The sequence below is a fragment of the Rhamphochromis longiceps genome, linkage group LG14 (assembly GCF_057381845.1).
Source record: "Rhamphochromis longiceps isolate RC_006_pf linkage group LG14, R_longiceps_female_GT1.1, whole genome shotgun sequence".
In the NCBI taxonomy this organism is placed as follows: domain Eukaryota; kingdom Metazoa; phylum Chordata; class Actinopteri; order Cichliformes; family Cichlidae; genus Rhamphochromis; species Rhamphochromis longiceps.
This window is the reverse complement of record NC_140570.1, coordinates 3,268,698-3,281,020: the sequence shown is the minus strand read 5'-3', so window position 1 is coordinate 3,281,020 and position 12,323 is coordinate 3,268,698. Positions and strand designations below refer to the sequence as shown.

Sequence of the window (12,323 nt, the reverse complement as noted above, 5' to 3'; positions counted from 1 at the left end):
TTTTTCAGCCATCCTGTTGTAGACTAGACGGTGTGCTTGGATCACTGTGTTTGACTCGATTTAGGCCGAGCTTTAGATATCGGACAGATGGCCTTACGTTTTTTCTCAAGAATACTCGATATATGCTGATACATGCACGCTTGGTATACAAATGAGTTTGTGGTCGAATGAATGAGTACAAATTGCCCAGGTCCTGTGGTTGTTTAAAGAGAAAAAAGAGGTGGTTTTGTATTAAGATAAGGCAAGTGTACAGGCAGTATACCAATCATGTCAATGTTGTGAATGGAGAAGATTGCATTTAGCCATATAAGGTCTAAATGTATCCTAAGAATAACTTCTAGTATTACTATTAGTACTTTGTAGTACTACTACTTACCGTCCTTCTCAGACAAGAAGATTCTCTTAGATGGTGGCTCAGTTTTATATCACATTACATCAATGTTTATGTCTAGCTTAATTTTCCCATTTTCTGCTGCAACAGTGGATGTTTTTATTTGCAGGCATTTCAGTTTCCCCTTGCTTAGTTCCTTGCATGCAAAGCTCTTTACAATATTGTGTTAATTGTTCACAGATGTTGCTGTGCAATCCATGTCTAATGTAAAATGCTGACATTTACATTTGATTGTTATGCTTTATGGAAAAATAATTCATACAAAGATTGGTCTTAAAGGTGATACATAGCTTCAATAAGCACCACACTGAGACACATTATTGCACTGTTGACCTTATTGCAGCACAAGACAAAAAGTGTGCTACTCCTCCACACAGCGGCATTTCTAGCAATGGAAAGTGATGTGTAGTTGATGTATTTACTAAAGAGGGGTAAGGATTTATTGGAATTCACAAATTAATAACTGACAAATCAGAGTAAGCAGTTGTCTCATTGTGCCAATACCAGCCAGTCAAAAGGACTTGACATGTTAAACTATAGAAGCACTACCGGGTTCACTTTTTGGACCCCTGCATTGTACTATATTATTTACTTTGTCTCAATTTCTTTTCCGTCTCCTGAAGCAAATCTAAGCCACCCCCCCAGATCTCACCGAGCAAGTCCAGCGGAGGAGAGTTCTGCGTGGCGGCCATCTTCGCGTCACCTCGCTCCTGGTTCATCACTAATCCCAACATAAAAAGAGAGAAAGGTAGACTGTGGTGACAGGTTGTCTTTGCATTCTTCTACGATAGCTATTATTGCACTTATTGCAAATAACTTGTCCTCGCCTTGTTGCTCATCCTCCTCACAGATCAGTCCAGGCAGTCGGTTGTGGACTCGCTGTACGTAGTCAGTTGCTATGGTAACTTGGTGGAGCACGTCTTGGAACCTCGGCCATTAAGCACGTCACAAAAGATAAGCGACGATACACCGTTAGAACTCAACACCTGTCCAAGGGCCTGCTGGATTCTAGCCAGGTAAAGCTGTGATGAAGACTCGATGCAGGACACGGCTTCTCTGTGTCTCTAAGTCTTATGGATGATTTGTCCTTTTTGAGCAGGACTCCACAGTGGAATGAGCTGCAGCCACCTTTCAACTCCAATCATCCTTTGGTGTTGGCCTCAGATCTAGTGCAGTACTATCAATATCTCCTGGCTGGTAAGTGTTAAACAAGTACTTTTCCTTGAGTTTACACACTGTAGTGTATTTACAGTATAAAGTTGTGTTCAAATAGAATGGAAGTCTGCATTTTCAGGAAGTAAAAAAGGTCAAGGTGTTGTACCAACACATGCTCTAAATGTAAGGTTAGCATGGTACTGATAAACAAGAGACTGGTATCACAGGGCTAAGAGCACTGAGTAAAACGATCATCTAAATGTGCTTCTACATTTCCTTGTGGCCCTTTCAGAATAAAAGTAAAGTATAGTTGAATTGTTGGGGATACCACAAAGAGAGTGCAACAGAAAGTAGCATACATTGGTACACAAATATCACATGCAGTCACTGAAAATGCAGAAGTTTTCATCAGTGTTGTACTAGGGCTGGGCGATATATCGAGTTTTTTTAAAATATCGATATATTTTCATACGAGATATAAGATGTGACAATATCGTTTATATCGATATAGTCTATGTTACGGTATAATTATACTTGTGGAGCCGCAAGTTTGCCTCTCTTTCGTCCACTTTTGTCTCTACGCTGCGTTACTCGGCCTCGCCTCTCCTTCACTGAACACAACTCCCCCATAGCTTCACCTGCAGGCAACGACAAGATGAACACGGCAAATCTCCGTTAACGAGTTACCGCGGATCGCCCCGTGCGTGGGGCTGGACGGCGTTGTGTTAGCGAGCTAACCGCGCTAACGAGCTAACCGCGCTAACGACATGCAGCCCACAGGAGCTGCATGACCTAAAATCCTTTTATTTTCTCAAAAATCGACAGTGCACCTTATGTATGAATTCTGGTTGTGCTTACTGACCGCGAACCGATTTTATGTGGTACACGGCGCTCAGCAATCTGTCAAAAAATGTTTTAGTTCGACTTTGGTAAGCTACGGAGCTGCGGCGCTTGATGGATTGTCGGAGCATTACGGCTACCGTAGTCCGGAGCCTCGCGGAGTGATACGTACTGTGCTTCAACGTAATATTATCATATTGCTTAAAAAAAAAAAATCGAGATATATATCGTATATCACCATCCAGCTAAAAAAATATCGAGATATCAATTTTGGGTCATATCGCCCAGCCCTATGTTGTACTGCTCGCAATTATGTTGATTTCTGATATATTTTTCTACGTCTGATCAACATTACAAGCAAAAACCAACTTTTCTTTAGTGAAAAATGTTCTTTTCATAATAAAATAATTTTTAAAACTCCTTGAAAGAGTCACTAATAAATACCTAAAAATGAGTTGCTGTACGCTCATATCCTTTATCATATTCTACCTTACCAAACAAAGTAACAGATTTATATAAATGACAAAAATCAGGCAATAAAATAATTTTCCAGTACAGTTATACCGTCGTGAGATATCAGGACATTGAGCCTTTTCTCCATCATTTTCCTCTGAACTGCTTCGATCCTTCATGTTGGCCCTGAGTCCTGGATAACTGCAGCTTTAGTCACTTTTAGCTTCTTTAAAATGTCAGTGTTCACGCGGGTGGAGTGTCTCATCAGGTTTGTTGTTATGAACGTGTCGTGCTGCTTCCCCAACACTTCACTTTGATGAGCTTTGTTTGAAGAGCTCATAATCTGACACACGTCAGGCTGACCAGCCACTCACTGGTAAGGACCAAGAATGCTGGATAATAGCTGATTACTCCCTGGCTATCAGTACGTCTCTAGTTTTTATTATTATTCAAATTAAGCAATCAAAATGATTTGAGAGATCCTAACCCTCAGCCTTAACCCTAACTGTCAGACAGACAGCTTTTTGCAAATATGAATCCACATACACATGCGCACACATATCGTGCACACACACATATATAAATATGAAGAAACGAACAGTTCCCCAGTGGTTTTTCATGTTGACTATGTTGAAAGCAGACCATCAGCCCCTTATTGGAACCACATGCCGAGAAAGGATCTTTCTGGTCATCACCCATAATATTTTATTATTCAGATACCGGAGGGAAAGAGCTCTCTGCCATTTCCACCATTTCATGTCCTCTGAGCACTGTCGCAAATCCTTGTAGTTTTTCTCTTCTGTGAGGAACCTTGAATTTGTCCTTAGGCAGCCACACTACACGTGTGCTTGAGGACATGCCAACGCAATGCTATAAGATGCCGCGCGCAGACCAATTAGCTGACACCCTAAACTCCCTCTAATTCAATAACAAGTGCAGAGCGGTGAGCACTTTAGGGTGCCATCTGAAAGGCCATTTTGCAAAAGCGCAGAGTGCACATGGATGGCCACACACGGAATCAATCCACCCCCGTGGAACAGGCTGGCGTTTTGAGCTCACTCCATAATTATAAACATACAAAATCTATGATTAGCTCTTGCGGGTGCTCGGGGGCAAGTGGTAGCTATGTTTACCCTAATCTCTCTGCTCGTCTCTGTTGGCTTCTGCAGTGCTTCAGGTCTAACTGGTAGGATATTTTCTCAAATTAGTGCTAATGGTCTCTCCTAGTGTCAGAGCAATGAGAGCGCGTCGGAGTGATGGGCTCGGGCGTCAGTTTATTCCACCACTCTCTGCCAGCATGGGCAGCGGAACTGGCTGCATAATGAGAGAGATTCATTGCATTAACATTTACATCCAATTAACAATAGCCAGATAACACGGTTGTGGCTCTTTATTCCTATAACCAACCAAGTGTGAAGTCATGCGAGGTCAAGACACTATAAACATAATTGTTCAGCACTCTGCCCACGTCTTGTGCTCTTGCCATGTTCCCTCTGGTTAGCGTCGTATACACCACCACCACCGACTGAGCTGCTCTCGGAGTGCCATCTTCCATTTCTGCGCTTTGCACCCGGGCAGCGACTCTCAACGTCCTATTTCTCAGCATGCGCTCCTTTTGCCAGCCCGTCTCCTTTGCCGTTTCCTCCAGGGCTTGGCAGCACGGCAAAGAAGTGATCCAGGAGAAGGGCTCGATTTGACCTCGGGATGAATTGCAGCACGGCCGTAAGCTGCCGGTCCAGCCTCTTGCTGAGCATAAATATCGAGACATAGGAAACTGAAAACGCACATGGCTCTTGTGTTATATAGGTGTACTTTACATTGCTGATAACATGCATCACGAGGGAGAAAATAGCTGACTGAGAAACGGGGGCAGTAAAAGATCTAAAGAAAGGGAGGGCAAGACGTCTCCATAAATGTCCCTTTTAGCTAATTGTCCTACAGACAGACCATGTTTCTAGAAAGGTGGTGCAAGGAAAAAAGGTGGCAGCACTTGACTGACAGGCCATGGTCTCCAGTCTCGTGGCTCTGTATTGGATGACCCAGCCTGATTAAAAATGCAATATACAGGGAAAGGAATAGAAAGGGGAGAGGAAGGGCCAGGGTCAGGCCAGACCGGAGCCTCCAGGACGGGATGATAAAAGGCAGCGGTGGCGCCACTTCATGGTCACTATCTCTACCTGTCCATCTATAGCAGCTACTGGCAGCACTCAGCCAAGTAGAAGATATAACAACGCACAGCACTGCTCACAGAGATAAGGCAGAGAGAGAGGCACAGTATACTCACAACAGATGAGATTCTGTAGCACGATCTGGCTTAATAAAAGCAGACTTGTTGTTGGTGTTTGGGGAATCCTCTCGCAGCGAAGTGGAAACATAGAATCTCTGTTTCCCAAAAAGTGCTCATTTGGGTGAGTGTGGGAATAGGCCCTTTTTCCTTTGCTTTTGGTCTAAGGTGTCGGAGAGGGGTAACAGAATAACTGAAGGAAGGAATGCGAAGTGTTTGCAGCCTCATTAACTACATCCAGTTTTTTGTATTTTTTTGTGGCGTTAGCGGGAGGCTGATATTTATCTAGCTGTGCACAAAATGTTTTCCAACACCTCCCTCCCTCACCGCAAAGCTGCTCTGGTGCAAACAAACCGGTGAATAATTTACCACCTAGATTTCTGGCTGGCTCCTTTGAGCCTGGTGACAGAAATTGAGGCTATGCTTTTTGGCCACGCCCTCCCCTCCCTACCTGTCATATAATGTGCTAATTGTGGAGACTGACTGACTGGCTGGTTTGGCAGTTCTTTTGGGACTTTGAGGCCCATGACAGGCCAGCCACAGTTGCCTCGTCAATAGATCTAATTGCTTAGAGAGAGGGGCCAGAGTGAAGGCTCTGGAGCATCAGGCATTTGGTAAAGAGAAACCGTGGCGCCATGACTGGGTCAGTAATCAAAGGGAGGCAGAGAAAGGATGCAGTAAGTGTAGCGCTGGATGAATGAAGGAACTGTCAGTCAATTGCGCACTGAATGATACATAATGACTAAGCTATCCCACTCTGTCAGTATGCCAGCACCTATCTGCCAGAGCAGTACTCAGAAGAGGAAAGTGAGAAGAAAGACAGGTGGAGAAGTTAGAAGAAGAAGCATAGTGAGTGAAGTGTCTGGCTACAAAAAAATTCAGGGTGGACTACAAAGGCGGGAGAAAAAAAATATAAAAAGACAAAAAATCATCCACAAAAATTAGAACAGAGTAAGCGTTCGAGACAAGGTCCTGTGTCCACCGTGCGGCCAGCTTTCCAGATCTATCAGATTGTTAGCCCCTTATCTTTCCCTGGAGATCAGCCTGTCTGGCCCCTGGCCCCTAGTCCCCAGCAGGTCAGGCTACATCAATACCTAGGCAGCCTTTGTTCTTGTTCTGACTCTCTGCTTCACTGCTCTGACTAACAGGCCATTGGCTACTGGCCTTCAGCACAGCAAAGCGCCTCTCTCTTCGCAGTCAATAAAGACTGTGACACAGACAACTCTGTTCCTTGTTGGTGGTTGTGTGGTAGATGATTACGGGTGGAGTGGGAGTCCCTTTATTTGTGTATATATTAGCAAAAGCACCAAAGTAAATAAAAGAGCTGTAATTATAAATTGCAGGTGACAGTTCACCTTACTGACTCAGTCTGCTGATTAATGATCAAGGTGCTTCCTTTGGTTAACAAATATAGATGCTTCATACACTATAGTTCAATTTTAAATATATATCACTCTCCTTGGTAAAGTGAGGCTTTTGATGTTTTCTCAATCATGTGCCAGCAACTCAATTTTAATATCATACACTTTTACAAGAAATATTAATTTTGTTTAATATTTCACAAAGAATTAGTAGTTATAGGTTTGTTTTCTCTCAGCTCTTCATCCATTAAGACGAGATTTGTTTATGAAATGTCCAGCAGACCATTAGCATAGCTAGCAGTTTGCTGTTTGTTGGGTCTAATGTATACTTATGAGGACGTAGTCGGTACTTTCTTTTTTGTCCATCACATACAGATAAGATTATTGCAGTTTTGTAACAGGAAAGGGTTTTACAGACTTGACTTCAAAGATTGTATGGAAAGGAAAGGTTTGCTTGATGAAGGCTCAATAAATTAAAAAAGAAAAAAGTCAAAGAATCCATACCGGGAGTCCGAGAACATATAGTACATTTTCCTAAATTTCCCACTGACCCGTCCTTTTCCATTGCTGTGATGGTTGTGGGGTGATGGCACCGTGCCACTTGCTCATTTGCTGATGTGTCTTTAAATCCTTCAACAACAGAACATATTCGCTGTGGATCTAACTATACAATGAGACTCCTTTCTTGAGTGCAATGTGATACGTTTGCACTTAAAAAATTTGCCCTCTGTGAAATTGCATTGACATTCTGTCTCTTAAAAGCCACTAATGACCACTATAGAAGCAGCAGAAGGCCGAGTGGTTGGCTAGCTAGATGCTATGATGAGTAGATACTACAGTAACTGCTAGTGTCAGTCTGGCTCCTGACATACACACTAACAAACACGTGCAAAAGGGTTGTGTCTTTGCCTGACCCATGGGGATGACCACTAGCTCTCCATAATGGAGCCTGGCTGCGACACTGACCATTGAAAACCCCCACACCCACCCACTGGAAACCCGATCCAGCCAGTCCAACAACTGCTTTAGAACATCAATAATTAATTAGGGAACAGCTATTGGCCCCAAGGGTCAGAGAGCAGGGAGAGAGAGAGTGAAGGAGAACAAGAGAGTGAGGGACAGCCAAGTCGGAGAGCGAATGCACCGGGAGGAAATAGGGGAGTTGTGATTTTGTTTAATAAGTAACACAACGCAGGCTTTGTTCAGCTCTCTTCCATTAAAAGGACATGAGAAACCTTCTCTCCCTGTTTCTCCCTCTTACTGTAAGCCTTACACACTTTTCCTCTCCAGGACATCTGTAGGTCATGAAAGGGTCGCTTCTCCCAAATAAGAAGCAAAGCAACAAAAACATATTTGATGTATTCACAAGTACTCAACATGCAGGTGTTTTTTGCTTTTATTGGCTTTGCAGACTGTCATTTTACATGTTGTAGTCATTTACAATCACCAGAGGGTAGAGTGAAAAGTATGTGCAGCAGCCTGTCTGTGGGCTGCTCTTGCTTGGGCCATTTTGGGTCCTTCAACCAATGGCAGAAGACTAAAGTTATAACATACAAAGAAGTGAAATCAACTATTAAAAACAATAAAAAGTGTCATCACTGCCAAGCTATGTGCTGTTTTTTTGAGTATGCATGCTTAGGTTGCATACCCAAAATTCCTCACACTGTTTAGTACATATGTACATATGCCAGGCCACTGTGATGCTATTAATCTTGTTTTATAAATACGAAGAAATGGTTACATTATTAAAAAATGACAATGGTACTTGTCTGTATTTTTGTGGGTAACACGCAGGCATGCATGATCCACAACATATCATATATATCACACTTTCTTCCCCTGTAAGGACCTTTAGCACATTTCAGCTCATCTCTGTTGCTTTTTATTGACTAGACACAAAACTGAGATCTGAACTCTCCTGCTACAAACACCAGCCTGAGCTTGTCTTAGCTACAGTGGGGAAGAGAAAATAGACACTGTATCCATGACGTGCAATAGTGACCTACGGCAGTTGCTTGGAGAGATGTTTTGTATTTAATAAAAATTGAGTCAAAGCTTTCCTTTAAATCACACTGTACAGTTGCATGGAGTATCTTACTAGCACCACCATAACACAAAGAACCAGTTAATAAAATCACAGTTACATAGTTGCTTTTTTAATTATTATTATTACTCAGAAAATGTTGATTCACTGTCTAATGATTGTATCCACTTAAGTCAGTTAAATCTAATATGCTTATAGATATAAGGACATAATTCTGTCAGTTGACAAAAGGGGAATAAATATTTCAGAGCACCAGAATAGTTCAAGCTGTCCTGGAAAAAGTAGCCTCTGTTTGTCAAATAGGAAATAAGGAGAAGCTTTTGGTATTAAAAAGTCTCATATTTCTGTTTGGCCACTTGTTAAGAGGCAAACACTCTTATTTTTTCAAGACCACAGGAAGCCTTCAGTGTGTTGAATTTGTTATGCCACAATGTTTTTTACGACTTCCCCGGGCACTTTTACTCATTTCTCCTTTTAGTTGTACTGATATGATTTGGAGTTGCAGATGACACTCAGTCATCAGATCAGTTTGGGTTTTTGTTTCAGAACCAAGTTTAAGAAACATGTGACGGCATAGTTCTGTGTGAGTGTGTTGGGGTGAGGTGTGGGTGAGGGATGATGTGGCATTTTGCTAAACAGGCGTCAAAGACCAAACTGCCTCCATCGAGGATGTCCGAACACCTGGAGCGTGTATGGGGATATAGTTAGAAGTGCCTCCTGTGCTCCAGATGTTGACTTGACGAGTGTATTAGCCATGCTTGTGTTAAAGAAACTCCATCCCTGGGGTGGGAGACGGAGAAAGACTGATTCTGCGCATCAGGGCTCGTTCTCTCCATCCCTGCTTACTCAAGCCTTCTGGAGCGCCATCTGTCCCTGAGTCTCTCTGTAACACACAGACATTCACTGTACTCTTGCTTTTTTACTAACGCTTGCATGCACCGACATACACATGAGAACATGGGATTGAGATTTTTGATGTTGTCCCAAAACACTAGCTTTCATCCAGCGAGTCATTAACTGTAAATTTATTGTATCTTAGCTTAAACTAACGTCACTCAGCCCATGTGTATGGTATACAATGTATATGCTCATACACAAAGGCCTAATCACACATTTAGGCTGTAATAACACACTTTGGTAAACCGCTTTTAAGGTCTAATTAGTTTTACATGCTAATTTGTGTAAATTCTAATTAGTAATATGAGATTCATTGCCCTGCTTTGCCTTTCTGATATCCTTTTCCAATAGCTGTAAATGTATTTAGAGGGATGGAACTTGACTTTTACACTTAATCTTTTGGCTTGAGAACTGTGACGGTACTAGGCGTTGGCTATCGTCAGCTTTCAAGTATATCATTCTTGTGTATTCTTTTTTCCCCAGCTGTACCCCCAGGAAGCCCCGGCCCAATCACACGTCACGAGTCATCCGACAGTCTGGCATCAGACCACAGTGGCCAGGAGGATGAGGAGTGGCTCTCTCAGGTAAAGCTTCTGTTTGACATGACATGACGGTGACTTAAGAAGAAAATGTTTCATATTTTGATTTTATTTCTTCTAAATTAAAAATACAATGAACAAATACCAATTCAGAGCGCTGATAAATCAGTTAATGACTCTTCATTGCAAACATCATATTAAAGTTAGACCTGCTCCTGAACTTGATCCTGGATTACAAAAAATAAGTTTGCACTTTTTAGTGTAATCTGTGGGTCAAGTAACTGTGTGTAATTTAAAAGAAGACAGCTCACAGTGGGACTCTTGTGCCATAATATGGCATAGGCTTGTTTTTAGCTTAAGCAGGAAAGGTTTTATCTATCCACTGAACCTCCACCTGATGCTCCAGTGTTTACTCACTGATATCAGCGAGTAAACACTGGAGCATCAGTCAAATCTGAATAGTTAGAGAGATTAAAAAAGTTCAAAGGAAGATAATAACTTGACATTCATCAGGTTAATAGAAATTTTGTTGCAAATGCATAAACTAGTGGGGTTAGCAACTCTTTTGCACTGTCTCTTTGCTATAATTATACAGTCGTCTGAAGTTGTCTCCTTCGTTTATTGTTTACAAAAAGGGTTTTTGTTAACATACAGATCATGAAATTATTTTCCTATCCAAACCTACCTGGCCTTGTGTGAAAAAGTAATCCCCTACCCTAATAAATTTACTATGATTAACCAAATTTTTTGAAAAAAGCTGAGTTTGATTTCCTGGCACACCGAACATAGTGAACCAGGCTAAAAGCTCAAATGCAACACACCATGCCATGAGCTAAAGACGCCCAAGAACAGATAAGAAACTCACTCAAATCTCTTAGTCTAGTAAAGGTTACAAAAACTATTCTAAGACTTTAGAACTACAGTGAACAAGACTGTCAGTCATTTCTCCACAAATTGAGAAAATTGTGACCAGCGTTAACCTTCCCAGGGGTTGCTGATCTACCCAGCTTACTCGAAGAGATCACAAAATTACCAAAAAAAGCATCTAAAGAACTGCAGGCCTCGCTTTCCTCAGTTAAGGTCAAACGTCATGATTCAGCAGTAAGAAAGGGGCTGTGCAAAAATGACATCCACAGGAGTTCCCATGGAAAACCACTGCTGACCAAAAAAGCCTCCCTCACGTTTGCCAGAAACATCTTTATGACCCCCAAGACTTTGGGAAATGTTCAGTTTTTGCAAGGTTTGAGTCTCGTTACATCTGGCATAAAACCAACACAGCATTTTGGAAAATGAATGAATGTCATACCAACAGTGAAATATGATGGTAATAATGTGACGTTCTGGGACTGCTTTGCTGCTTCGGGACCTGAATGACTTGTCGTAATCGGTGGAATGATAAATTCTGCTCTAACAGAAAATCTTGAATTAAAATGTCCAGCCATCCGTTCTTCAGCTGAAGCTGACGCGAACTTGGGTTATGGAGCAAGGCAATGATCTGAAACACCAGCAAGTCAATTTCAGAATAGACAAAAAATCAAATTAAACCAAATGAAATGCTTTGGAGAGGCCTGTTCAAAGTTTGGACATGAGTCTAATTGAGATAACTTGGCATGACCAAAATAGGCTGGTCATGCTCAGAAAATCCCCCGAGTTCCTCCACAGTGAAACCCTCATTGCCAGTTATCTCAAATGCTTGATTGCAGTTCTTGCTGCTGCCACCAGTTCACCAGGGCCAGGTAGATTTGGATAGCTTTTTCCCCTTAATGATGGAAAGAAGGTAAATTATAATTTAAAAATGTAAATTATTTTAGTTGGAAAATTCTTCCCAACCCAAGTGAAAACCCTACACATAACTGTCCTTATTTTAATATGTTTTGACATAAGTGTGTGATTGTGTTGTAAAAACAAATTATTTTGTATTTTTACCTGATAAAAACACAATTCAAATCTGTACTGAAATAACCTGGTTGAGTGCGCGACACACTCACCCAGGTCTTCTCAGCTTGGTTAACACAAGTAGCACTTATCGCTAGTGTCGGCAGGTAGCCCACTACATTTTCATCATCAATAATTCCACTGCATACATAATTGATTGGGTAAAATGTACTTCGCTTAGCTAGCAGAGGCCCTGGTTCAAATCTGCCATGATAGTTTGCCAGGAGCAAAACTATCCCTCGCACTAACCTGTATTTTGGGTGACTTCCTGTCAGAGCAGTGATAAAAATGTATGTGTCAGTGGTTGAAGATTTAACTCTACAGCTCTTCCAGCATTAAAATTAAATGATTTGGACAAAGAATTTGGGATATTATACCATAACTGATATATGGGTATACTGGTTAGTTTCCTCTTTGCTTCGGT

At 41.8% G+C, this 12,323-nt stretch overlaps 1 protein-coding gene across 3 annotated transcripts in view; it reads left to right on the top strand.

Moving 5' to 3' along the window:
* The window catches only part of bcas3 (BCAS3 microtubule associated cell migration factor), a 319,882-nt gene that overhangs the window by 97,177 nt on the left and 210,382 nt on the right, over positions 1-12,323 (top strand). For all 3 annotated transcript variants that reach the window (XM_085379388.1, XM_085379386.1, XM_085379387.1), the window contains exons 17-20: positions 1,015-1,139; positions 1,242-1,407; positions 1,491-1,588; positions 9,909-10,009. In XM_085379388.1, the coding sequence (XP_085235514.1) occupies positions 1,015-1,139; positions 1,242-1,407; positions 1,491-1,588; positions 9,909-10,009 (490 nt within the window). The remainder of the gene's footprint in view (positions 1-1,014; positions 1,140-1,241; positions 1,408-1,490; positions 1,589-9,908; positions 10,010-12,323) is intronic.